Source organism: Gadus morhua, chromosome 21 (assembly GCF_902167405.1).
Source record: "Gadus morhua chromosome 21, gadMor3.0, whole genome shotgun sequence".
NCBI classification, from domain to species: domain Eukaryota; kingdom Metazoa; phylum Chordata; class Actinopteri; order Gadiformes; family Gadidae; genus Gadus; species Gadus morhua.
In genome coordinates this window covers 13,779,644-13,806,045 of record NC_044068.1, presented here as the reverse complement: position 1 = coordinate 13,806,045, position 26,402 = coordinate 13,779,644, and the positions used below count along the sequence as shown (strand labels likewise).

Genomic DNA, 26,402 nt, shown 5'->3' with positions numbered 1-26,402 from the left:
TCACTGCGTCTACCTGCTGGCTCGTGATCCGCTGCCACTCACGCCTCTCCGTCTGTCTGTCTGGCCCCCTCCAGTCCCAGCACTCTCACCTGGTCATCCAGCAGCTCCTGGGCCACCTGGACGCCAACAGCAAGTCCTCCGCCACCGTGCGGGCCGGCATCGTGGAGGTGCTCCTGGAGGCGGCCGCCATCGCAGCCAGCGGCTCAGTGGGTGGGTACACGCTCGCACGCACACATGTACACACAGGTGCACACACACTCACACACACACATGTACACACAGGTGCACGCATACGTGTGCACGCGTGCACATCTACACATAAGTAAACACACGTGCACACGCACACACACACACACGATGACTCACATAAAATCACACCTCCATGTTGCAGTGACACCCCCCCCCGTCTCGCAGATGGTCAGTGTTTCATCACAGATTCCCTGGCATCGTGACATGCCGTTTATCTGTACACTGGATTACTTTATATCCCTTTATTGATTTGTGCCACGTATCCGCCAGACTGGTGGGTTTTGCCTAAATTCTCATAGATGCAGTAAGTGCCATGATACATCAAACATCTGTTATAGATCATAGCTTTAAGGTTCACTGTCTGTAAACCGTCTGGGTCATTTTCTGGCAAATAAATTGGTGTTCCTAGACATTATGACCAGCACTATATAAAGCATGAAGGCCACATGCACTTCCCCATTTCGGCCACAGTATGGTGCTATTTGTCCGTTTTAACTTTTTGAGTTTGTGTGTGTGTGCATGCCAAGGCCCCACAGTGCTGGAGGTGTTCAACACCTTGCTGCGGCAGCTGCGTCTGAGCGTGGACTTTGAGCTGACTGGCTCCTACGACCCGGGCAGCAGCATGGGCACCAAGATCATCAAGACCCACGGAGAGAGACAGCTGCAGGAGGCCGTCATCAGAACCATCGGTTAGTGTGTGTGTGTGTGTGTGTGTGTGTGTGTGTGTGTCACTTCACTGAGAACGGATGGTCAAACACTGCTACATTGATCAGAGTAGCCCTGTCCACCATCCTGGTTCTGCCTGAATTTCCTCCCATCTCGAACTCGGTCCAACACCAACCTTCTAGGTGGTTCTGTGAGCTGTCCGTTCCCTTGCAGAGCCAGTGAACCCAAAGCTGTTTTGGGGTTTTAAACGTGGTTGTCAACAAAGTAATTTTTGCCGCTTCATCAACGTTACTGAAATAAGGCCGTAATGTAGACATCTGGAGTGAAGTATTTTGGCACAGACTGGGAGGATCGTACACGCCCCATCGAACGCAGTAGTAGAGGCGTATCACTCCTTCCGTTTGCTGGCAGGGTCCTGAGATAGCTCAATGAGAGCTCTAATGGGATGTCCTCAAGTTTTGCCTGTCCCAACAAATGTGTTGACATCCTCAGCCAGCCTCCACAATGGATGAGTCATTTCTTGTCCGCCCAGGGATAAGGCAGGGATGCCTGCCAGCCCCATACTCCACGGCCTGGAGCCGCAACGTGGTTCGGAAGAGCTCTTCCAGCCCATGTTCCAGGATGCCTTCAGACTGTCCCCGGTGCGGCGTTGAGAACGTTCAGCAGAGTGGGGCTGATGGCCAATGGAGTACCAGCCTCCCATCCACTTTACTTACTCCTCAGTGCTGGTGATGAACAGCTGTCGGTAGTCTTTCTGTCAGCCATCTTTCCCGTACCCGGGGAGCATTGTCTCTGAGGATAGTGGCATTGAGGACGACACGACAGCCGCATTAAACAGGCACCCACTGCCTTTGGGAGACGTTGGCTCTCAGAAGAACAACCTTCATCCTGCCACAAAGTAAATGGTAAACGGACTGCATTTATATAGCGCCTTTCTAACCAGTGGCCACTCGAAGGGCTTTGCAATTATTACATGACATTCACCCATTCATACACCCATTCACACACAGACGGTGACGTCAACCATGCAAGGTGACACTGCCGCCCTATCTGCAGAGCAATCTCTGAGCGCTCTCCTTAATATCTGTGGGGCTTGGTGGCACCTATAGCTCTCACATTATCATCCAGCGTGTGCCGTCCCACTGAAACGCATGCAGAGAGCCACTGCAGAAGAATTGAGGCCATGGCCCCCCAGCGCCAGCTGCTGAGGCTGGGACACGTGACCAGGCCTCCCCCATGTGGGCCACCAGGCGGGGGAGCCTTATGGGCTCAGCCTCGTCACGCTCCACACTCAGTCGGAGGGCTGAGGAAGCCCTGTGAGGCTCAAGCGGAGAGCGCCGTGAGGCAGTGAGGGATCAGAGCTGAGGAACTGGAGGGTGGTGCTGTGGACCGTACACCGGCAGTTCTTAGGGGGAGGAAACAGCTCAGCCCGACCCCGTAGCCCCCGAAATATGGAGTTTAATTTTTTTTATTTTTGGAAATGAGGACACAGACTTATAATGCCACATCAAATCAATGTTCTTGCCCAATTCAGAGTTCCAAAATCAAGCTCTAGCGGGCTGTCTGAGAGCGCCTCTCTGATGCAATAATTACAATGATCTTTGCATAAGGTTAAACTTTAAAAGTTAAACTTTATTCCAACCTGTACAAATAGTTTACTAAGCATTTCCATAGATTAAATGTTCCAGAACATCGACTTGGGCCGTATCCCTTGGCGACAGCTGTGTTGGGAGTGTGTTTGTACGTTGGAGCTCGTGGTCAACCAGAAGACAGCAGAAGAGGGCCAGCAGGCAAACAGCCGTGGTTATCATGACCACCGCCACACATGCATACACCACCTGCATGTGTGTGTGTGTGTGTGTGTGTGTGTGTGTGTGTGTGTGTGTGTGTGAGACATGTACCACTGGCCTGTGAAAGAGTCCCTGTGTGTTTGTCCTTTTAGAAGAACATCGTGCTAATAGAAAGGGGGGTGTTGTTTGTGACCTTGGGCTAGGGATGGGCGATATGGTATAAAATCCATATTGCGATATACATTGCAGCCTCTTGCGATAACGATATATATCACAATATAAAAATCATAAAATAACCATTTCAGAACAGGTTACATAGACCCTAAGGAAAGCCAAACTGCTAAATGTATTTTTTAAAAAGGGCTAGTTTTGAGAACATTTATTGTGCAACACTATAATCAATCAACATAATGTTGCAGATAAATAAAATTCAAGGGCATGAGCTGCAGAAACTTTAACAAGGTAAAAGCGTCAAGTATTGGGTTTCTTTCCTTAGAATGGTTTGCACTAAACTTTAGTGCAAAGCATTCTAAAAGGCACTACACTTAGTTTATGTCCTTGGTTCTTAAATGCCACCCAAGATGCAGAGAACAGGAAAAGCTGGTGTTCTTTTAGATAAGGAACAGACACTGTACTGACAATTATGGATGGGCATGATTAATTGATGATCGATCATTGATTGTTAAGAATTTTGTCGATCACGTGATATTTTTTATCGATCCAAACTAAAGGAGGTTCAGTTTCATAGTGTGAGAGCGGAACAGCCAAGCCGTTGCTTGTCTGTTTAATACAGATTTTGTCTTTTTTAATTGATTCCCGTGTTTAGTGCACACTAAAACAAGTTTAGTCCCAGGACCTTTGGGTCTGTTGCGAATAAAAAACAATCGAACTCGGGAACGGACCAAACAGCCTGTCCGAGACCCAGCCGGAGAGGTGGACTCGGTTCGCTTCAAAACGAACCCTGGTGCGGTTCGCTTGAGATGTGAAAGCGAACACACCTCGCTCTGATCAAGAAAAAAAATCATAAACATTTGGACGTAACATGCACCTGCTCAGCCGTGCGCATTATGGGTATTATTGTTTGATTAGCGGTAGCTCCAAGACTAGCAGCACGTTGTCGAAACGTCGGGTGAAAATGAGTCATGGAGCAAAGAGGAGAGAGACGGAATGTCTGTTGGATATTGGGGTCCGATATCCAAAAGACATTCCGTCTCCTCTTTGCTCCATGTTGAGCTACGACTCAATTTCACCCGACGGTCCGACAGAAGCACATAAAAAGTATGCTGGAAAATATACATAAAAATGCCGATGCATTCAACACATTCCGAGTCAGGATGAGGGAGAAGGAGTTGGACTGGTCCGCAGATCAATATATATCACGCTGGATATCCATGATTGTTTACTTTAACAGGCGCTTTCTTCCCCTTTCTTCCCCTTTACCCCTCCCCAGACCTTTTTGTCCAATGTTTTAACGTTCTTTGCACACATGCAGGTTTATTGACAATTCTGGCACTGTTGCGAAAATTGCAATGCGAAATGGAACCGCCCCAAACCAAAAATTAAACATTGTATTTTGTGTCATCAACATGCATTATCGCGATAGGCCGTTTTTTATCGTGTACATCGTTTATATCGCGCATTACTACCTTGGGCTACTGTAATCATTCATGGTTCCTCTCTCTCTCTGTGCAGGGTCGTTTGCCAACACGCTGCCGACCTACCAGAGGTCAGAGGTCATGCTCTTCATCATGGGCAAGATCCCTGTGCCTGGCGTCCACCCTGCACTGTCCTCCTCGTGCTCTGGGTGAGACACACACACACACACACACACACACACACACACACACACACACACACACACACACACACACACACACACACACACACACTAGGAGATATTCTGCTGTGAAATATATCGTGTCTTGCTGTTCCTACTTCTGCCACATTTGCATTTGCAACACTTGGAAAGCCTGCCTCATTATTGATGAAAAACCGATGCAAAGAAAATGTTCCACATACTTGATATGTGTAATCAATGTAACCCAAATTGTGCTCTGTGTCTGCAGGCCTGAAGGAACCAGGATGATCCAGATCATGCTGCTCAAGTCCCTGGTCCAGGTGAGTCTTGAGGTTCTCATGACAATAAAGCTAACATCTAAGGGTATCTTAAAAAAGCCTTGCACTGAGAAAACTGACCGTACGATGACAATTAGTCGACAATACAATGACGATGCATTGCACTGCATTAGTTGACAATAGACCCCTTTCACAGAGACATCATCGTAGGATAATCACAGCTATCAGTCAAAACACTCATTTCTGAGATATTTGTATATAATGAACAGACCCATAATTAGTGACACTATCGCAGGGCTTGATCAATCGTGCCTGTTTGGGACGGGGTGATTGTTGCCGCTTTCTCAAGATCGGCTGATCGAAACGACCTCCTGCTTAACACTGCAATTTCTTGGGTCACACACAATCAAATGTGAAGTCGATCGAATGAACGGCTGTCAAGATTCGTCTAATTATAGTTATGAGTAATTATACGTCAGTATATCCATCATGCGATTCAGACAATGACCCAAGGCATGAATTCCAGTACGTTGACGACATACATCCACCATCCACCACCTACCACCTGAACCACTCCTCTCTCTCGCCCTCTCTCTCTCCCCCCTCCCCCATGCGCTCCAGGTGACGGCGGGCTTCCAGACCACCAACATGCTGACGGCGCTGCCCAGCTCGTTCCTGGAGCCGCTGCTCTCCTTCTCCCTCACCGAAGACCCCGAGGTCCGCCTGCTGGTGATCCACATCCTGCTCAGCCTCATCGATCGCCACGACAACCGCCCCAAGTTCTCCGCCATCAGGTGAGGGATGGGCGCGACGTTGTGTGGAATGACTCGTGTGCTGTGTTGTTGAACGAGGAAAAGCACAAAGCACAAGAAGCACATTGTTGTGATGATTCGGCTTCTCCTTTGGGGTCGCTGATGAACTAGAAGCATATCGTTTTTGTGAAGCGAAACACACACAGAGCATGAATGTAGTAGGGCTGTATTTTTCCGCTCGCTTCATGTAGGGCGTGTGTCTAATTGGACGCTTGTCTGGAAACAGCCGTGTGCTCAAGATTAAGATTTTCTTTTTTTCTAAGTATTTTGAATTTGTAATGGTCATATTAAATTGTGTGTGTGTGTGGGTGTCTGCGCTTCTGTCCAGCATTATCTCGGATATCTCTGTGCTCAAGCTGAAGGTGGACAAGTGCTCCAGACAAGACAACTTGTTCATGAAGAAGGTAATCCCTCTGCAATTCTCTAGTACTATCAAATTAACTCTCAATAGAGGGTATGCTTTATGGACTTTAGTGCTGGGAATCAGCAGGGACCTCGTCCAATTATAAAGACAAATGCTTGAGTGCTCATATTCTTCGAATCAGTAAATCAGTTTTTGATTCTGTAGATTTTGCAATACCAGAAAGAAATGTGTTGTATTTTAAATGAACATGACAGACCAGACCGGAAAGTAATGGATGGATCAACTATTGGCTTGTAAACCGTAGCGCACTTTCTAGGACGCTACCAATATTTTTTATATATTTATTAGCAGATAATCCTGATAGGTCCAAAAATCACTTTTTCACCCATCCCTAATGATTGTAAGAAAATGTAAGCAACAATGTTATTAAGTGTCTCCTCGGGCTAAGAACAGGAGGAATGTCATTTGGAGAGACAGCAGGGGCAAAGAACCAGTTTGTAGTCAGACAGCCTCGATGGTTGCATGGCAATAAGCCGCCATGAAAAATATCAGAAGCGGTAGAAGATCGATTTCAGCTCAGTGTGTCTCGTATCTTCATTGCTCGTATCATCAGCATAGAATGCAAAGCCACACATGTGTACTTTCTTTTCTTTATGCATGCGTGTCTCTCTATAATCTCTGTCCCCCCCCCCCCCCCCCCCCGCCGTCTGCAGCACGGCCAGCAGCTCTACCGCCACATCTACCTGGGCTGCAAGGAGCAGAGCAGCGGGCGGCAGCACTACGAGAACCTCTACAACCTGCTGGCCCTGCTCAGCATGGAGCTGGCCAACGAGGAGGTGGTGGTGGACCTCATCCGGCTGGCGCTCGCCCTGCAGGTGACCGGATAGATAGAGCACACGGGGATAGAGCAGAGCCTGAGATCTGCTGTGAGGATTGCATGCCGCTTAATGCCTCTGACCAGGCGAATCTGTGTTTCGTTTGAGGTATGTGATTTAGGGCCGTTTAGACAGTATGCTAAGTCGTATTGTTCCGATTTGCCAGCAACGTTTCATTGATTTTTCCGGGACTTGGCTGAACTCTGTAACTCTGTATTAACGTTGTAAATATTTGTATTCTTTTTTTATTTTAGCTCTTTTACGTGGACACTATTTGTAATTGATGACATTATGCTAGTCATGAAAGATTCAAGACACAAGAGGTTTATTGTCATATTCACAATGGAAACATAGTTTGCACCGGACAATGAAATTCTTAATTTGCAAGTTCCCTTCACACAAAATATACTTAAAATAAAGTAAATCTGTACGAAGAGCAGAATTTAGTTAAACAAAAACAGTTAAATATAATTTTATATAAGTTGGGGTTTAGCATGTGCAATTTTCGCATACAGCAGAAGGCACTGAAAGACATTGCAATATAAGAAGTTCGAATATGTATATTGGATATTGAATATTATTATTGGATAAGTTTACAGTTGAAAAGAAATAGTGTCATCAGTGTTTGATAGTCATTCAGCAGCTTGATGGCCTGTGGATTAAACAGTTTTTAAGTCTGGTTGTTCTGGCTTTCACACTCCTGTGGCATCTGCCAGATGGTAGCAGTGTGCAAAGTGTGTGACGGGGGTCGGTAGTGTCCTTGATGTGGTGTGCCCTCTTTAGTATGGTGTGTGTCATGAAGTGATGGGAAGGCTGCTCCACAGATGTATTGTGCAGTTAATCACACGTTGGAGAGCCTTGCTTTCCTGTACCGTGCAGTTCCCAGACCACACTGTGATGGAGTTGGTCAGGAGGCTATCCACCTGTAGAAGTTGCTGAGGAGTTTGGTGGACAGTCCAAATTTCCTCAGCTTTCTTAAGAAGGACAGCCGCTGCTGGGGCTTCTTGGCAATGTGCTGGGTGCTGTGAGACCAGGAGAGGTCCTCGCTGATGTGTTATTTTTTTTTTTCACCCTCTCTCCCTGAGTCTCGCCGATGTGTAATGGACTGTAATAAGCTGTGATAGAAGGCAAAAGTGTGCCCTCTTGTGCTGGAAAATGTGTTTGAACAAAATTCCAAAAAGATCAAGTTAACATGGGACCGGATATAAACAAAGTCATTTGCACTCTTTTTAACTGACAGTATTTATGCAGCCATCACTTATCTGTGTGTGTGTGTGTGTGTGCAGGACCTGGCACTGTCCACGGAGGAGTCCATGCCCGTGTTCAACCGCTGTGCTATCCACGCGCTCGCTGGCGCGTACCTCAACCTCATCTGTCAGCTGACCACAGTACCCGCCTTCTGCCAGCACATACATGAGGTGAGAACCCCCCCCCCCTCTATCTTAATACCCCTGTGTATGCGTTAGTGTGTATGCCTGCAGGCGACCGCATGCAACTTCATTAACAGCTGTGTTTACTTACCCCCTCCCAGGTAATTGAGGTGAGACAGAAAGAAGCCCCCTTCCTTTTGCCGGAGGACATCTTCATAGAAGGGCCCAAGTATGTGCCTTCCACCGCTTAATCAACTGTTGTATTCATTGTTTTAACATCTGGGGTCCAAGGGGACTCAGTTCTGGTCTGGATATCCTGGCCTAATCTTCATGATCTCTGTACTGTATTTTTACATTTCTTTAGCATTTCCATTCTACCTTTGGGTACAAGACAAGTGAGAGACAAATCCATACTCTTTACTCGCTGTTTGTTCTGACGTTGATTCTGATGTCCTTTTCGACCCCCTGCCTCAGGCTACCTCCCTCTCTGGAGAAGGTGGAAGGGGAGGTGCTTTTCCTCCAGTCCAAGATCACGGAGGTCCTGGGAGGCAGCGGCTACAACATAGACCGGCTGGCCACGCCATACATCCCCCAGTACACCGGTAAGCAGGACTGGGCACCGTCCACCATATAAACCACACTCAACCCACCTGTTTTAGTGGTTTGGGACAGAATGTGGATTGCTGGGCCATCTGTCGGTGCAAAGAACTACCGTTTTTTCGGCAAATGGCCACATGGCCCTTCCTTAGTGCATCTATAAAGACGGATCATGTTCTGTTCCCAGATGAGGATCGCCTCTCCAAGAGGAAGAGCATCGGGGACAACATCTCCCTCCCGCCAGAAGACGAGTCCCGTAACAGTCCTGAGAAAGAGGAGGTGAACTCCTTCGCCCATTCACACACACAGAAACAACTCCTCCACTTAATTCAGAAGGCCGTACTGAGGACTTCTTTGTTGTCTTAAGGTTCCACATTTGGCTGCATGGTAGTGTGCCAAGCAGTGAGAAGCACAATGGTATATATTACCATATAATGTGGTGGCATTGAGTGTAGCGGAAAGGTTCTGGATTCAAACCCCAATGTAAAGGCCAAATGTAGCCCAGAGCACTTCCCGTGTGTGTGTGTGTGTGTGTGTGTGTGTGTGTGTGTGTGTGTGTGTGTGTGTGTGTGTGTGTGTGTGTGTGTGTGTGTGTGTGTGTGTGTGTGTGTGTGTGTGTGTGTGTGTGTGTGTGTGTGTACTGTTTATAGCACATAACCTTCCCATAGATGTGGTCGGGCTTAATGTGCAAATGTATTGTGTAAAATTTTTTGACTTTCATCCAAGATACAGTTTGCCCTCACTTACTTGATGGGGCTTAAAGGGTTACTATTTAAACTGTGAACGTAAATTCTTAAATAATTAAAACCAAATTAGATTGTGGCCCTCGAAGGCTTGAAGAGTGTTAAAGACCGTCTAGCGCAGTCTGAGTGATGGAATAACATCAGTAGCATCTTTGGGCGCCTCCAGGCTTGGGTATATTCCCAGCAGGGAGCCGTTCGCACACACATAGTCCGGGGGGGGAAGCTCAATGTACCCATGGCAGACAATTGTTGAGGTAAACCGCACCCTCAGTTGGTTAAGTTTCTGACTGAGCATATAATTCACTGGGCATTTAACTGTTGGAGTTGTTACATCTCGGTGCATCACTGCAGCGGAGGCAAGAGGCCGGGCTCATTCATTAGGACGCTCCTCGTCAATGACATCCTCACTAATCCCCAGCTTTCCAATAATAATCGCGCCAGTGTGAAAGAAAACACTGAACCTATTCATGAAGAAGAGTTGAGGCTCCATCTTTTCACCTAAATATCCTATGTATTTAGAGGTACAATCCTAATGGAGTTTTACTTTTGAATCCAAGTGTAAAATTGGATAGCAAATGGCGGGGTTAGGATAAGTGGGTGTGCATTCTGTAACAGATCCACGTTTTTGAGACGTATGTTTATTTATACTGTTAACCTGTTGTGATTTTCAATGCCATATACGACATCCCCTCCTAAAATCTGTCCCTCTCCCCTAAACACAGCGTACCCCAGCAGAGGAGATCACGTTTGAAACGCTCAAAAACGCCATTGGTATGTTTACTCAATTTGTGCTGGCAGTTTTTTCAAGTGTTTCATGATTGAAGTTAATGGAGTTATAAATGCTTATTTTTGAGTCTTCAATGGATTCAAATGTGTGTGTGTGTGTGTGTGTGTGTGTTTGTGTGTGTGTGTGTGTGTGTGTGTGTGTGTGTGTGTGTGTGTGTGTGTGTGTGTGTGTGTGTGTGTGTGTGTGTGTGTGTGTGTGTGTGTGTGTGTGTGTGTGTGTGTGTGTGTGTCCCCTTCCAGTGGACAGTGTGGGTATGGAGGAGCAGGAACGGGAGCGTAGGCGACAGGTGGTCGAGAAGTTCCAGAAGGCCCCGTTCGAGGAGATAGCTGCCCACTGTGGCGCCAGGGTACAATCAAATATATCATTATAACTGCATGCAATCTTGAATGGTATTCACAGCCCGCATGCACCACCAGCCCCAGCGACCGCCCCTTTCCAGCGATTTGCAGGGGCATGTCACTCAGGGGCGATGATAAACGTGATTTGGAGTGAATCTGAGTCATTGTCGCCGTCATGCCGTTTATATGTGGTGTCGAGCCCCGTGTGGGTGAAGTGGTGCCTAGCACTTGACACTACCACCGTGACATCATTGATAGAGCTTTGAGAACCAAATTCGGCAGACTTCTGAAGTGAGATGTCCTCTCGGTCCAGAATATTCCAGTCTCTTGAAACTAGATATGAAATAGAAAATATTTGCTAATTTTCACATTTGGATTTAGGAAACATCGAGGAAACACATGCAAGAAGACAAAGCAAAAGCAAATCAATTTGACAACAAACTGCAACTTAATATAACGCATGAAAATAGACAAAGCACACAAAATGTATAAAACATCAACGGTCCGACAATTTGCTGCTAGTCTTGGAGTTACCGCTAATCAAACAACAAATATCCTTCCCTAAGTGTTGGGAAGGATACTTTTAAAATGTATCCAGTTACAGAATACGCTATACATGCCCAAAAATGTAATATGTAACGTATTCCGTTTCATCACTCAATCTGAGTATTGTATTCTGAATACTTGGATTACTTCCACATTGAATTGCATTTTATAAGAGTAGGAATGCGGCATCAAATCCTGCTTGCTAAACAGGCCTATTCTGGTGTGGTGTTCTGTTCAAACTGGCTGAATGTGTTAGGCCCAAGTCTCCCTGAAAGTGCACTATTTTATATAATTTGCTGTATTGGAACCAAGACTATAAGGGTATGTTCATGCAAAAGATATTTGCTATTACATCTAACATTTTTTTCACTGAGCTAAGTGCATATATGTGTTGCCTATAAAAACGCAGAGAGAGAGAGAGAGATGCATCGGCATTTTTATGTGTGTTTTCCAGCATACGTTTTATGTGGGTGTCTGGACAAATTCCCTGACGGTCCGACAATTTGCTGCTAGTCTTTGAGTTACCGCTAATCAAACAACAATTCTCATAATGCACGCGGCTGAGGGGGTGCTTGTTACGTCCAAAGAGGCATATGCTTTGTAGAACTGGATCGGACCGAGGTGCGTTCGCTTTCACATCTCAAGGGAACCGTAACAGGGTTTGTTTGGAAGCGAACCGAGACCAGCTGTTCAGGGAGGTCTCGGTCGGCTGATTTGGTTCACATCGAAGTGAGGTGGTTGCATTCACAACAACGCAAACGTACCGATCTAAGGGACCAAACTCATTTAGTGCGAACTAAATGCTGTTGGTGTGAAAGCACGAATAAACTGCTGAAACAGAAGTATCGTCATGTAATCCATTGATTTCAACAATGTAACTGTATTCTATATACCAACTATTTAAATTGTAACTGTAACGGAATACAGTTAGCTATAATTTGTATTCTGAATACGTAACGCCGGTACATGTATTCGGTTACTCCCGAAAACACTATGCAGTATATTGAAAAAGTGTTGCAATTGAAGATACCACAATACAGACTACACACATTACAGAATGTACAGCAAACGACAGCAAAAGTGTTTCCAGAGGACGCTTCAAAGTGATGAACACGTCCGGACATAATATCTGAATTATACAATCAATGTAAAAAATAATTGCATCGTGGTTGATTCACAAACCGAGTCACAAACTGTGAGCAACAAGCGTACCCACACCTGTTCATCAAGTTTTGCCTTTTTTGGAAAATGTTATGTCAATGTGGTCCCAGTCTACACACCAAAGTGATTTGAATGCGAAACCCAAATTACCTGGCTGCATGCATTGAATTCACTAGACACTCGCTACAGTCATAATTTACAAGTCATTCTGAGAAAAAAAAAGGAAAAAAGGGTTGCATCTTGACGAAGTTACTTTGTTTTTGTAAATTGATATTTTGTATTTCCTTTATATTCACAAAACATCTTGTCGTTTTCGCCCGCCAGGCCACGTTACTGCAGAGCAAGCTGAACCAGATCTTTGAGATCACCATCAGGTACGGCTGCAATGCTCGGGAATTCAAAATGACATACCTCCTGTAGTGGTTTCATTCCACTGTTATGTCACTTATTGGGAACGTTGATTTTTTTCTTTCCCGTCCCCCCACCGCAGACCCCCGCCCAGCCCGTCGGGAACCATCTCGTCGGGCTACGGCCAGACCCAGAGCCGCTCCGTACCCGTCTACGAGATGAAGTTCCCAGACCTCTGCGTGTACTAGCTTGGGGGGTGGGAGGGGGTGTCATAGCTCTGATACGGTCATCGCGGGTAAATACCCACTTGCTGAAGTCGGGGTAGAAGAAAACGCGAAAGCTTCCTCGGTCAGTAGTAGCCTGCAATCAAACAAAGCCCGGTGGAAGGCCGGGGGAACCCTCCAGTTGTTCGAAGCCAAACTTAATAGAGCAAGCTAACTTAAATTATTTAGCTGCCCAATCGTCGCTTCCCAGTCGTTTCTAGGATTATTATTATTATTATTTTTTTGATTTTTTGCCAAGAGACATTGCCAAGAGCCGTTGACAAATCTGCAACCGTAGATTCTTAAGTCCTCGTTCAAACTGACCTGCTGCATGCCCTACGCGTTTTAATGTTGTCCATGACCCCTTTCACACAAGGCTGTTTTTGTTTTGTTTCCGTTTCCCCGTGACGCCTGGGCGGTCGACCCTTGGGAGCCATCTTACCTGGCAACAGTAAAACATAATGGTCCTGTAAACTGTAGGCCAGGTTGTTAAATTTACTATTTAGGGTCATTGGAGGAATGCATAGGAAAGCACATCCGTGCTTTGGTTTCCGTAGCGTAAGTCGTCACTGACTGACGATTTGACCCAATGTTTAAGGGATTCCAAGCATCATGTTTGTTTGTTTTTAAACAAATGCATTGAAGGTTTAATTTTTTTCTACCTTTTTATTTATTGTTCTGTTTTTATTCCTCTTCCTTTCTAATTTTAATGTGGGGCCATTACGCCTACCTTGTTTTTATCATCCTAACTGTGGTAATTAATTTGCTTTGCTTACAACAGGTAATTAATTGTCTTTGTGTGTCCCTCTCAAAGCGAGTGTTGCTGTCTGTTGACGAATGCCGGCTGCCTGAACACTGTGGCACTTAGTCCGGTCCCAGCCACTCCACTGAACCGCACTACATATAAACAAACCCACAGCTCGTGGCCGCAGCAGCCTGAGTGTTGAACCCCCAAATGGTGAGAAGATTCAGAAAAACAAGCAGGACCAGATCAATCAAGCAGCCAGTGTGGTCTCATTAAACCACACTGGCTGTACTCGCTGCTCCACACACATTTGTATATAAGCCCAGAGTTGTAAATATCCCCGGAAAGCAGATTTGTAGGAGGGTTGAGTGTGTGTATATACCTTTAATTGTGTATATATATATATATATATTACTAAATAATATGCCTAATTTTCTTTCATTGCACTGATTCGGGCCATAAATAAGTAAAGTTTTTTAATGCTTCTTAAATCAACCGAAGCAGCAGTAAAACAATGGACTAAATACGGTAGAGTCATTTGTCCAAGTGATGCCAGGAAACAGGACTTTCATTCGTCTGTAAAACAAAATATATATGTGATCGTAAATTGTCTCGATGGTCGCGGGAGACAAGAACTTGGCCCGTAACTTAATACAATACTGGTTAATATGGCTAGTTTTATTTATTACAATTTAAAGCCCACACACACACACACACACACACACACACACACACACACACACACACACACACACACACACACACACACACAGGTGTATAACGGCAATAATTTGTTTTGAGCGCAACGCCATTCCTCAAAAATGATGCCATTGGGGACAATGTAGAGCGAGATGGTGGGCTACATAGGACCCCCATCACTCCTCTGTATGACAACGATACAATGCTTCTCCAACCACCTCCAACCGCTCTCCTGTGTTTCTGTCACATGACCGCGTTGGGCTTGCCGAATGTAGCTGCCAATACAATCCCATCATCCTGTTCTATTGATTATGTTTGGATTGTCCAGCGGCTCCCCTATGTTTTGCTGCAGCTGTCCGCCATGTATTGTCTTGTGACCATATACGTATGATTGTCCACATAAGCCGACATTGACCTGTGTACATTTTCCTCTGTGTGTGTGCGTGTTTGTATTATTGTTACTATTATTATTATTATTGTTAATCGTACTGTCTGTCAAGTGTTAATCATGTTTTATGTGTGTGTCTGGCATTCATGCAAATAATATTCCATGTGTCTTTTCAAACGATTACTACCCAAGACCGAACTATTCAAATACAGTTTACAGTAAAAAAATAATGATCCCAGTTGTTGACCCCGTGTCTCAAGCAGTGAGCCTGTCTCAATGTTTTTCAACCACACTGATATTTTGCCACATTTGTACTCTTGTTTTTACACCATCTTGTGATTTTTGAAGTGAACGCGTGTGATACCGTCAACATGATTGTCGTGGTCGCAAATGCCTACCGACTCATTCCACATTAGTTTCCGTCAACATTTACATGTCTGGTAATATGTATATGTTTACAATGTAGTGCTGTAGGTCAAGTGGACTGTGAACTTTGCACTTTACAACTGGATTATCTAGTGACACAGGCAGCTTTTATATGGAGGAAATGCCTTACCCAAGTGTCAGTCCCTAAATTGCATGCTGTCGCTGTAGCTGTGTTGTACAGTTCAATGAGCATTGTGGAAATAAACTCTTAAGTGATCATTATGAAGAGTGTGTGTGTTTGTCTCCAGCGCTGGTTTTTCAGGGATTTTAAGATAAAAGGTTTCTTCCTGCCGAACTGAAAGCTTGAAATGATCTAACTTTGCATGAAAATACGTCATCGACTTGCATAACAATGCAGTTCAAATCCGAACATCTCGCAATTCCATACAATTAAAAACACTTGCAGTTCAAAGCCACGACAATGTGGTGCTCTTAAATAATTATTTGAAAGCTTATTTATTAGGCTGTTGCTTGTTAACATCCTCAGGTAATTGGCAAACAATTTGCCGATTTCCATTAACCACTGGAAACGTGAAGAGAATAGGCAGTTTCTTTTTAATTCATGCTTTCAGACATAAACCTATGCTCTAAATAGGAATAATATTAACTTATTTACATTGACATACTTTGATATCTCATCGTGTATAGTCATGGGTAGTTGGAGCTCTCTTTTAAATGATGTAGAAAAATCACAATACATGTGTCCTCTACATTCATCGAGCAAATCAGTGTCCCTGTTTGCCCCAATTATAGAGTATGATCATTGTGTGTAGGTGATGAATGTTTATAACAAACTGTCAACCGCCTCTGTCCAAAGAACAATGGAGTTCAGTGGCTGGTTTCTTAGTTACGTAATTTGAATCACTGACGTTCTTTGCCGCCCACCTGCAATAATGTTCTCCAGAGAGAGCGGGAGCCAAGGCCATCAGGGTCAGAGCAGTAGGTGGATGATTATGGAGGATTTTATTTCAATTACCCATGCATATTTATTTATTTTTACTTTTGGGGTTATTATGTGTTTTTTTCATTCAAAAAATAAGCTGAACAGCATGCGAATGGACTGATCCAAGACATTTTAAAACCACAAGTATAAGATGAGATTCCAAGACGTGCAGGGGTTACAACCATTTCCTTTCCTCTCATCACCCCCCCCCCCACACACACACACACGCACACACCCCACCCTCCCCTTCTAATGCATGCGTTTGAAGGTGCTCCCGAAGAACCTGGACAGGGGCTTCTTCACCTCCCACGGAGTCAGCTGTCCGTCGCCGCGCTTGGGCGGGCTCCCCCAGCGGAAGTGACTCATCCGGTACGTCCCGGGGTCTTTAACCTCCTGCGAGAGGGTCTCGGGGCTGAACGTCACCCCCGGCATCAGCTGCTCCTCCAGGTCCCGCACGTCCAGCACCACCTCCTTGCCCCCTCCGGCCTCCTCGTCCCCGACCCTCACCACCACCACGCCCCCCGCTGGCGGCGGCCTCTCGGCCGAGACGTCGCCACCCACCTCCTCCCCCAACGTGGCCTGCACCTTGACGGGCCGGCGTTTCCTCCTGGCCGGCTTCCCCCAGCGGAAGTGCTCCATGGCGTAGGAGCGGCGGTCCTCGCTGCGGCCCCTGGCGCTGGGCCCCAGCGGCGGGTGGTCTTGGGGATCCCCCAGGGACGACAGCAGCCGGTCCAGCAACAGGCTGTTCTCGTTCTCGGGGGGGGAGGAGGAGGCGGAGGCCTTCCGGGACGCACACAGGCTGAGGCAGTCCTACGCCGAGAGGGGCGAGAGGCAATAAAGTATTGCCAGATTATTCTTTTTTAGACACTTCTAAAATAGAAATTGAAAAACACTTCTGAAATGAAATCCCCCAAATCCTCGATATTTGGGGGTTTAATGTGGTTGTAGTTGAAGCAATGTAAACTTGGGTAACATAAGGGACCACGAATAAGGAGGACGGACCAGGAGCAGCAGAACCTACTATGAGCCGGTCCTTGGTACGGAGATCACTGCAGAAGGAGCTCTGCCAACACAGGGCCCTTGCCGCTGGGCAGCACGCGCACGCCGCCAACACCACCATCAGCCAGGACGCCTGCATGGTCCGACCGGGTCTGGGGCTGGGAAATGGGTTAGAGACAAACATGAGTCAATTAAACACAATGTTGTCACGCCACTTCTGTTTCTCACTTCTTCTTTCATTTCAGAGAGGATATTATTGTACGATGCATACTCTAATGAAAAAAACCTACTGTGGTAAACCTTCTAAAAAAAAACGACAGGATTTTCCTATTAAATTGGGAAAATCCTGTAAAAGCCGACTGACAATCTAGGATCTAGGATACCAAACATTTGGTCAACATTTCCCATCATTGTTTGCGTAATTTCCTGACCTAAAATCCAGAGAAAGAGGAAGTCACTTGTTTAGGTACCTCATGCAAATTCAACATGTTTCATCTGCAGCTGCTGCTTCAATGACCTTATGTTGCAGTACTTGTTGATCTGAAATTGACCAGTTTTTTTTAACAAATATGAGGTACATTTCTACGATGGCTCATTGCATTCACTCAATAATAAAAATTTCACCAGGTTATCTCATAATTATGAGATAATTATCTCGTAATTATGAGATAATTATCTCATAATTATGAGATAGTATCTCATAATTATGAGATAATTATCTCGTAATTATGAGATACTATCTCATAATTATGAGATAATTATCTCATAATTATGAGATAACTGGTGTTCTGACCATCAGTAGTGTTGCCAGATTGGGCGGTTTCCCACCCAATTGAGCTGCTTAGGATGGCCGTCTGCGGGTAAAAATGTGTAAAAAGGGTATTTGGTTGGGTTTTTCTGCAGATTTCTGGCCATAGAAAGCAATAGAATTTAGTTAAAATTGGGCGGGATTGGGTGCTTCCAGGTGGATTTTGAGCATTTTTGGGCTGGACATCATCAGTCCTCACCTGGCAACCGTGCAGTTGCACTAGTCCCAGGCTTGCTGAGGGTTGCTTTCGTGATATAGATGTACGTGCGTATATCACGCAGCTAAAATGTTGCTTGACCATTTTGTGTCAAAAATGGTCCTACGTACGCAGCTACGCGCCTGTGGCTGCGCTGGATTTAGGAGTCCCAGGAAGGAAACCCAAACCCCGTGTTTGGGTGCATGATAGAGCTTGGATCGGGTTAGATTAAATAATCTCGGATATAAATAACAATAATCGGGTTAAATAACTTCACATGGTGTGTCTGGTGTGTTTCCAGCATTCGTAGTGTTGATCAGCAGAGAAATAGTCCGCCAAGACGTTGAGGTTGCTTAGCAACCAGAGACTCTGTCCATGCAAGTGAACGGAGCGTTCACTCTTCGTCATAACTATCAAACCAAACATCCTTCACATTCACCGAGCGAACATTATGAAAGTAAAATGCACATTTCTCGCTAAAAATGTTTCCATAAACGCATTTAATGGCGTAACTATGTTACTATTTTCAACCAGAATAAAGAAAGATGTCGGCCGTATGCTTCTGTGCAAGAGTCACTACTCTCTACTATCTCATAATTACGAGATACTATCTCATAATTATGAGATAACCTGGTGAAATTTTTATTATTGAGTGAATGCAATGAGCCATCGATCATTTCTCTTCTGTGAGTGGTCTAAACTTTTATAGAGGAATCTATCGTGCTACATTACATAAATATTCAGAAAGCAGTTTTAAAAGGACAAGCTGCATCTATGAGATAAAGCAAAGGGTCAATACTTCAATAGAGTTAATAGCTGTGTGGGAATCACGATAGGCGCCTTCAGCGGATTCAAGCTACTGTGTGGGCAATAAACACTCATCGTTTCTTTTTTCTTTTCATTTTAAGCAAGGCATGACAACATTTCGCCACTCAGTAATGAATGGAGCTGCGGCCACGTCATGTCAGCATATAGAATACCTGCATTTATAAACATGCCTGCGCACGCCGCGGCCTCGTGCTCGGGGGTTCACAATAAAAAATACATGCATACATCCCACGCGCCGCTCTCCGCGGAAGGACTTGCACAAACAGAGCCCCCGATTCTGAATGGGCAGTAACCTTCAATGACTTCTCCCCCGTAGAGTGACGCATCTCTGCCAATCAAGGGAAGGGAAGTCCCTCATGGCTCCTCGTTTAAATCTGTGTAGTGCTAGGTTGTCAGGTTGGGTTCTTAAATATTTACCCCCCTCCTCCCTTTTTACATTTTACAAACAAATTATTTTTTGCATTTTAAATATTATAGTACACAATACTTTCTAAATATTAAATAAAAAAATAATCTATATTTATTCTATATGACTCTCGACTCGAGTAACATAGTTTAAATAGGCTTTATTGATAACTTTCCAACCTCGAAGAGACACGTTTTTTCAACTTCGAAGAGACACGTTTGGTGTTAAATCCCATCGTATTCATATGAATAAATCCTCCGTGGGGCTGTCTTTCCTATTGCTCAGTCAGAAGCGGTATTCTCCACAGGATGACTCATTGAACTATAGCTCTATGAAGCAGATGTGCCATGATAAGCAGTTGTAATCATGATACATAGAGACTACATTTGAAATGATGTGGATGAAACCATATCAGTTAAAGCATTACTTTTACACAGTTCACCTGAGACAGACTTGTTCTGGGCTCACATATACTGATATGAAGAGTTGAATGAGAAGAAAAATGTATTCTTCATATATTCTAAATAGAGAAGCATCCATACACTCACATGGCAAACATACAACAAGTAAAAGGCTGTCATATCAATTTTTGTTATGAAAATCTGTAAATTAATAAATTCACCAAGAAATGTACTAAAACAGATAAAAAATAGTTCTAGTCATACCTGTTTATCTTTCACAGTGTTTTCTTCTTCTTTGGTCTTCTCTTGAAGCTTGGCGATAATAAGTTGTGTACTTCCTCTCTCTGTGTCTCGTGGTCTCTCTCTGGCTGTGCTTTGTGGTGAGTTGTTAGGTCTACTGTTAGCGTTCTGTGTGGTGTGCAGGCTCTTTATATAGATGCTGGGAGCCTCAAGGCCTCGGGGTGTGATCGAGGTGAGGGAACCTCCTGTTTCATCACTGACTCTCAGGGGGAGGGCAATGCTTCTGAATGTGTGTGCCCATTGGTAGGCGTTTGTGTGTGTGTGTGTGTGTGTGTGTGTGTGTGTGTGTGTGTGTGTGTGTGTGTGTGTGTGTGTGTGTGTGTGTGTGTGTGTGTGTGTGTGTGTGTGTGTGTGTGTGTGTGGACTTTGTGTGTGTGGAAAAGTGCCTTTTCTGTGTGCGTATGAATTTCATGTAACACCATTCACATTGTATGCACCCATAGATACTTCCCAGGCAAACACACAAATAAACACACAGACACACACACACACACACACACACACACACACACACACACACACACACACACACACACACACACACACACACACACACACACACACACACACACACACACACACACACACACACACGTTGAAAGGTTAGAAGGCAGGCTACATCTTTTTTTAAAAGTACATCTTATACGGTTATCTGACAAGTGGCTTTGACAACAAACCAGCTCTTGTTTAGGCACAGCATGTTGCGCACAACTGCACCTGAGTCCACGAGTGAGGTCAGGTTCCGTCGGGGACAGGGGTCAGGGGGTCAGCAGTGACTTTGTCTGAGATGCTGGTCAAAATCCTCTGTCAATCTGCAAACGTCAAAGAGCAAACATCTTATCAGGGAGCACTGAGTGGAAAGTGAGGGGGCATCAGGACACAAACCGACACACCCACACCCACACACACACACACACACACACACACACACACACACACACACACACACACACACACACACACACACACACACACACACACATACATACACACACTGTGAAATGGATTTTATTCAGCCGATCACTTTTCAGGGAGATGGCTGACTAGGTCTACCTCAAGGAAAAACTGACGACGGCGTTTCGGACGTCATGGTTTCTTGGAACAACACAGCATTGCATGGCTAAAGCCTTCCTTCTGATTGATGCTAACCTGTTTCACTTTGAGCACCTGCCTGTATTGCTTTTTTACACTAGCCTGCTAGCGGTCTGGTAAGGTCAATATCTAATCCAGGTAGAGAGATCAATCTCAACCATTTTTTAAATGTCACTATAGTAATACTTTTTCATCATTTTTTCATTTCATTTGTGCTTTATAAAATAGGGGGAGAAAGGTATTGTGATTTCTGATTTCCCCTTCATTTAGGGTATTTTTTTTTGGCATTGAAAGTGTATTGTGTCTAGAAATAGTGTATCTTACATAGGAATGGCACATAACACGTATAACAGGTATTTTCCTACCAGGTGGCCCAAACATTTAGCTGAGGCCTGGACATTTACATCTTGAGCTTGTTTGGCTCACAAAGTCCAGTATATATATAGATAGTACACTGTCTGCCCGTCACACATGTATCGATTGGTACAGTATCTACTCCCAGATGGAAAACCCCTCCTGGATGACAGAATGGGCTTTACCTGGTGCTTCCCAGCCCCCCCAGGAGCATAACAGGTTACGTTATCTAATGCAGTTCCATGGGCCGTAACAATAAAAGCGGGTCAGGTAGATGTCTTTGTTGATTTTATTTTGTAAGTTTTTGTATTGTTTGTAGGCTTACATCCATCAAATACATATTCCTGATTCTGGTCTGATCAAAATCCATATATTAGCTCTTACTTGTTAAATATATTTTTTTAAGAGGAAGCTCACACAACTGAACGTGGAGCTTACAGAAGTCAAGCATACTATGTGCCATATTGCCCCCTTGTGGTAACTGTCTGGTAAATGCAAGTTTACAATCAAGATACATTGCCACACTCACAAACACGGACACACATAACCAGCATATGCTCGTAAACTATCAGAGTTAAGAGAGACCTTTACATAGGCTAAGTCGATGATTTGTGCATGTGGTAATAGTATCCTTTTGGCCTCTGGCGGAACCATGGCACTGCAAACCATGGTCAAGGTTCAAACGGGTCCAGGTGGGGACCATTCTTTTCTTCCTTCATAAAGGTAACCACTTTTCAGATGTATCTTACATACAACTGAGGTGCCTCTATAGAAGTCTCTATAGAAATTCGATGCTAGCAGCATGGTTTCATCATCAAGGGGGGATTTTATAGCCCCCCCATGCGGCAGCCATTTGCCATAGAGTGACCTGAACAGATGGGTAGGCTCTGTAATTGTCGTAAAGAAGCAGAACCCTGAAGGGGGAAAAAGCTCTCCGCAAGGTGCATATTTTAAACACTATATGTCACACATTGTCAGCATACTTTAATGTACTGTTGCTAAAGTGGACGGTGGCAGTGGAAGAAAGACTGAGTCTATGTCTCAGTCTTTCTTCATCTTTCTCCTCATCTATGTGAAGGCCTTCATCTGATGGCGAGAACGCGGGGACCATTGATCTCAAGGTTTACCTTTGAGGTCAGGGCATATCATTCCGTATTGGGTTTGGGGCTCTCTCTACTACTGTAGGGAGGAGGCTGGTGAACGAGGGGTGGAAAGGTTTACAAAATTCAAGGTTCGGTTCATATCACGGTTTCTGGGTTACAGTTTTCTGTTCGGTATGGAACGTTTTTGGTAAAGCAGGGGATGACACAAGTGCCTATAAAAACTGTCTATATATTGTGGCGACCGTAGTTGTAGTTGCTTTGTTCTGTTAAGTATTTTAAGAAGCTGTATTACCCTCACATAGCCACAAGGGGAGCAAGACCTTATTGGAGGCTGCTCCAGCCACAGATAGCAACACCTTTAGATAGGTGAAGAAGCAGAAGCCATTACGTCACCCCGGCCACGCCCACTAGGCCACGCCCACTTGACGTCCTAGCGGGTGATTTGAAGTGCAGAGCCCAGAGATCAATAGGTAGACGGCAGAGAGCCACCCGGGCCTAAGCCCGGGGGCTTGAAGTAGATCTCTTGAAGTATTTTCCTCTCCACGTGTTAGATACAATTCCCGCCCTTAAGCTTCATAGTTACCATGCCGAAACATGCCTACTTTATAACGAATAAAGTCAGTTAAAAGCAACCCGGGATTGGACTATTTTCTTCGAAGAATAACGTAATAGTTCCAGCAAAGGATCTTGGGAAGGTTCTAGAGCCTCGATAGCTGACCCTGCCAGGCCCTGATAGACCTGAGGCTGTATTAGGGCTGCAGGCGGTCAGGGCAGCCTGCTATCCGGCAGGGCCTGTTCGATGAAGGTGGTCTGCGACCACACCCGAGAGGGGTTTGGCAGAGGGGGTTCGCCACAATTTTTAAGAGGGTGCCCCCGAACATTGAAATAGTGGCGTGGCGCCTAACCTCTTTAAGTAGGGCTGTCACGAATGCTGGCAGTGGAAGGGAAAGAAAAGGAACACATATTTACAATTTTTATAGTGCATCTCTTAAATTTTAAGTACACAATTGGATGGTTAGGGACATAGGATACAAATGGGTGGAACCAAATGTGTCTTGGAGCCTGGGAAGTTTCACTGGGTACTGTAATTGTGGCGCCACCCGTTTCCTGGACCAAATGAACGGAACAATTCATAGAGATCGGGCCTACAAGCCCCGAACCAGGAATAGCAAAACAACGGAGTAACCTCTAACAATATGTTAGAGGTTACTCTGTCGTCCTGTAAATCAATGATATCTTCCTGCAACATACAAGCCTGCGGTTTCAGGAGGTACCTAAGACTAATATATTTGACCCTTTTTTTCTTCTTTATTTCTTCGCTTTTTACTTAACTTAACATCCCCTATACCTCATAAAGGAATTACCATGATATGTTGTTTTTGTATATTTAAGTAAAGGCAATATAGATACTCTGCAGTTTCAGTGCCAAAGTATAAAACGATGTATGAATCAATCAGACATATGTGCTTGTGTGTCTTTATTGGACAAAGGAAGGTGGGGTTCAGGGCAGGGGATGATGTGGGGGTTGTCTCTATTCAGCAGCATCCATTCCGGTGGTGTGGATCCAGCTGTCACGGTTTTCTGCAGACGTCCAAGGCTAGCGGCCACTGTCACAATGACATTATTATTGTGTGCTTACTTATAATGTATAAAATGACTACCTTGAGGGGAAACTCTTCATCTCTCTCTCTCTCTCTCTCTCTCTCTCTCTCTCTCTCTCTCTCTCTCTCTCTCTCTCTCTCTCTCTCTCTCTCTCTCTCTCTCTCTCTCTCTCTCTCTCTCTCTCTCTCTCTCTCTCTCTCTCTCTCTCTCTCTCTCTCTCTCTCTCTCTCTCTCTCTCTCTCTCTCTCTCTCTCTCTCTCTCTCTCTCTCTCTCTCTCTCTCTCTCTCTCTCTCTCTTCCACCAGAAAGCTTGCCTGTGGTAAGACGGCCACCTGTGATGACGTTCTAGACGCCGCCGTAAGACATCTAGTGACAGGCAGGGGCAGCCACGGAACAGCAGTGCGTTCGTTCAGCTCAGGACCACAACTGAGCTGAAGTTAGGTCTACGTGCATAGATAGTTAGTGCCACCTACAGGCTAAGTCTGGTAACATCGTAACCAATGAAAAGCAATTCTCTCAAAATACTGATCTTCCACACTAACCCTGACCTTGTCTATTCAATAACAAAACGTAAAGTAAGAAAATATCAATTGCATTATAATTCTCAGTCACAGTCTTTCCTCATCCTCTCTGGCTCCATCCCAGTTTCCCCAGTCCTGAATTCTGCATTGTTGCCAGGCTGAGGGTTTCTCCAACAGGACGGATGTGATGCTGGTTCCTCTGTACGTTTTATCGCTCACCAGTGCGTAGTTTGACCGGCCACACAGTTGGTCTGTGCAAATGCCAAGTGCACTCACACTGTAAGGTAGATAGGTTGGATGGCTACGGGGTTGTCCTGATCAAGTAAATCGTTTAGTGCGAAGGTGCTCTTTGGTATAACAAAAACATAGTAACTTAAAAGATAAGCTGACCAAGGCACTCTTCTTAAAGTTAAAAAGCTTTAATAAATAGGCTAATTCATAATAGAATAAAAAAGTTGCCAACATGTTGCCCACACACTGTGTATAAGGACTCTGTCAGGAAGATCACTGGCATGTTGTGGGCAGCTGCTGTAATGGGGTTTGTTTGCAACCCATTTAGTTTGATTGTTGTTGATCACAATCTACACCATCAGAGGCTGAAAGGAGGTCTCTGGAGGGCAGGTGCGTGTGTGGGTGTCTGGACATGAGTCGCTGAGAGGGGGAGCTGTCAAGTCCCTCGTTAGAAGTGTTCCTCAATCACCGTACCACTCTCTATTGGTCCTCTCTCCATCAGATTTGAAGGCCGACTCAGCCTTACCATTTCTTTGTTAGCCGACTAGCATCGGTCAGCTTCATCTATTAGATGACAAAGAGGTTTTGTGAACTGGAGAGACGCAGAAGAGAAGCAGTGCTGGGGTGGTTTATTCTCAATACACATGTAATGGAGGGACAACGGAACTCTTTGGCATCTCCTCCAAATCTTCCCAAAGAAGTCATATTATTTACATAAAATAAGGCTGATACTCATTCTATAAAATATGTCCCAATTGTATGAAATGGTATGTTGACGACATTAATTGTTCGAAGTCCATTCCAGAAGGTATGACAATCGAGCCAAGAGATGGGGTGCCATTGTCAGGGATAACGGGATAAGTTACACCATTTCGGCTGAACTGGTGTCTGCAGCGATTGGTGTTGGTAGATGCTGGGGCGTCTGCCAACTCATCCAGAGCAGTAATCCAGCATGAAGAAGTAATGAGGCTAGTCTAAGGTGAACAGGGCCTGAATGGCTTTTGCTAAAAAAGTCTTGGAGCAAAGCTCATTGATAAAAACTCTGGGAGGGAAAGAGCACAGGGATTATAGTAGTGAGGCCATTCAGCTCTGGCTCACATTTAGAATCCCTTTTATTATTTATATTATTTATAATTTTTTCTTTTGAAATAGCACAACATTCATCCAAACAATTTTCCCCAAAACAGTGTACCGTGAATGGAGCCTCAGGGTTTTGTGCCCGGAGGGTTCACTGAACTGTCTCTGTGTGTGTGATTTTTTGTTTGTGTGTGTGAGTACGTGTATGTGTGTGCGAGAGAGAATTTGTACGGTGTGTGTGTGTGTGTGTGTGTGTGTGTCAGTGTGTGTCAGTGTGTGTGACTTTGCAGTTCTTCCT

The 26,402-nt window shown here is 45.0% G+C and overlaps 2 protein-coding genes across 7 annotated transcripts in view; one reads left to right on the top strand and one right to left on the bottom strand.

Moving 5' to 3' along the window:
- efr3bb (EFR3 homolog Bb (S. cerevisiae)) overlaps window positions 1-15,465 on the top strand; it is a 34,018-nt gene extending 18,553 nt beyond the window's left edge. For all 5 annotated transcript variants that reach the window (XM_030345006.1, XM_030345003.1, XM_030345007.1 and 2 more), the window contains 15 exons: window positions 75-210; window positions 777-938; window positions 4,398-4,509; window positions 4,772-4,823; window positions 5,403-5,575; window positions 5,922-5,997; window positions 6,671-6,832; window positions 8,119-8,250; window positions 8,364-8,431; window positions 8,677-8,804; window positions 8,987-9,078; window positions 10,265-10,313; window positions 10,569-10,675; window positions 12,699-12,748; window positions 12,865-15,465. In XM_030345006.1, coding sequence (XP_030200866.1) covers window positions 75-210; window positions 777-938; window positions 4,398-4,509; window positions 4,772-4,823; window positions 5,403-5,575; window positions 5,922-5,997; window positions 6,671-6,832; window positions 8,119-8,250; window positions 8,364-8,431; window positions 8,677-8,804; window positions 8,987-9,078; window positions 10,265-10,313; window positions 10,569-10,675; window positions 12,699-12,748; window positions 12,865-12,970 — 1,605 coding nt within the window. In that variant the 3' untranslated portion in view covers window positions 12,971-15,465. The remainder of the gene's footprint in view (window positions 1-74; window positions 211-776; window positions 939-4,397; window positions 4,510-4,771; window positions 4,824-5,402; window positions 5,576-5,921; window positions 5,998-6,670; window positions 6,833-8,118; window positions 8,251-8,363; window positions 8,432-8,676; window positions 8,805-8,986; window positions 9,079-10,264; window positions 10,314-10,568; window positions 10,676-12,698; window positions 12,749-12,864) is intronic.
- Window positions 15,466-15,680: 215 nt separating this feature from the next.
- Window positions 15,681-20,247, bottom strand: LOC115534212 (pro-opiomelanocortin). Of its 2 annotated transcripts, none has more exons than XM_030345009.1 (3): window positions 20,089-20,247; window positions 17,208-17,343; window positions 15,681-16,996 (listed from the first exon to the last, which is right to left on the bottom strand). In XM_030345009.1, the coding sequence occupies exons 2-3, from the start codon at window positions 17,322-17,324 to the stop codon at window positions 16,436-16,438; spliced, it is 678 nt and encodes a 225-aa protein (XP_030200869.1). In that variant the 5' UTR covers window positions 17,325-17,343; window positions 20,089-20,247; the 3' UTR covers window positions 15,681-16,435. The 2 variants fall into 2 exon arrangements, with proteins under 2 accessions (XP_030200869.1, XP_030200870.1); XM_030345010.1 differs by lacking the exon at window positions 20,089-20,247 and adding an exon at window positions 17,476-17,633.
- Between the last annotated feature and the right edge of the window lie 6,155 nt (window positions 20,248-26,402).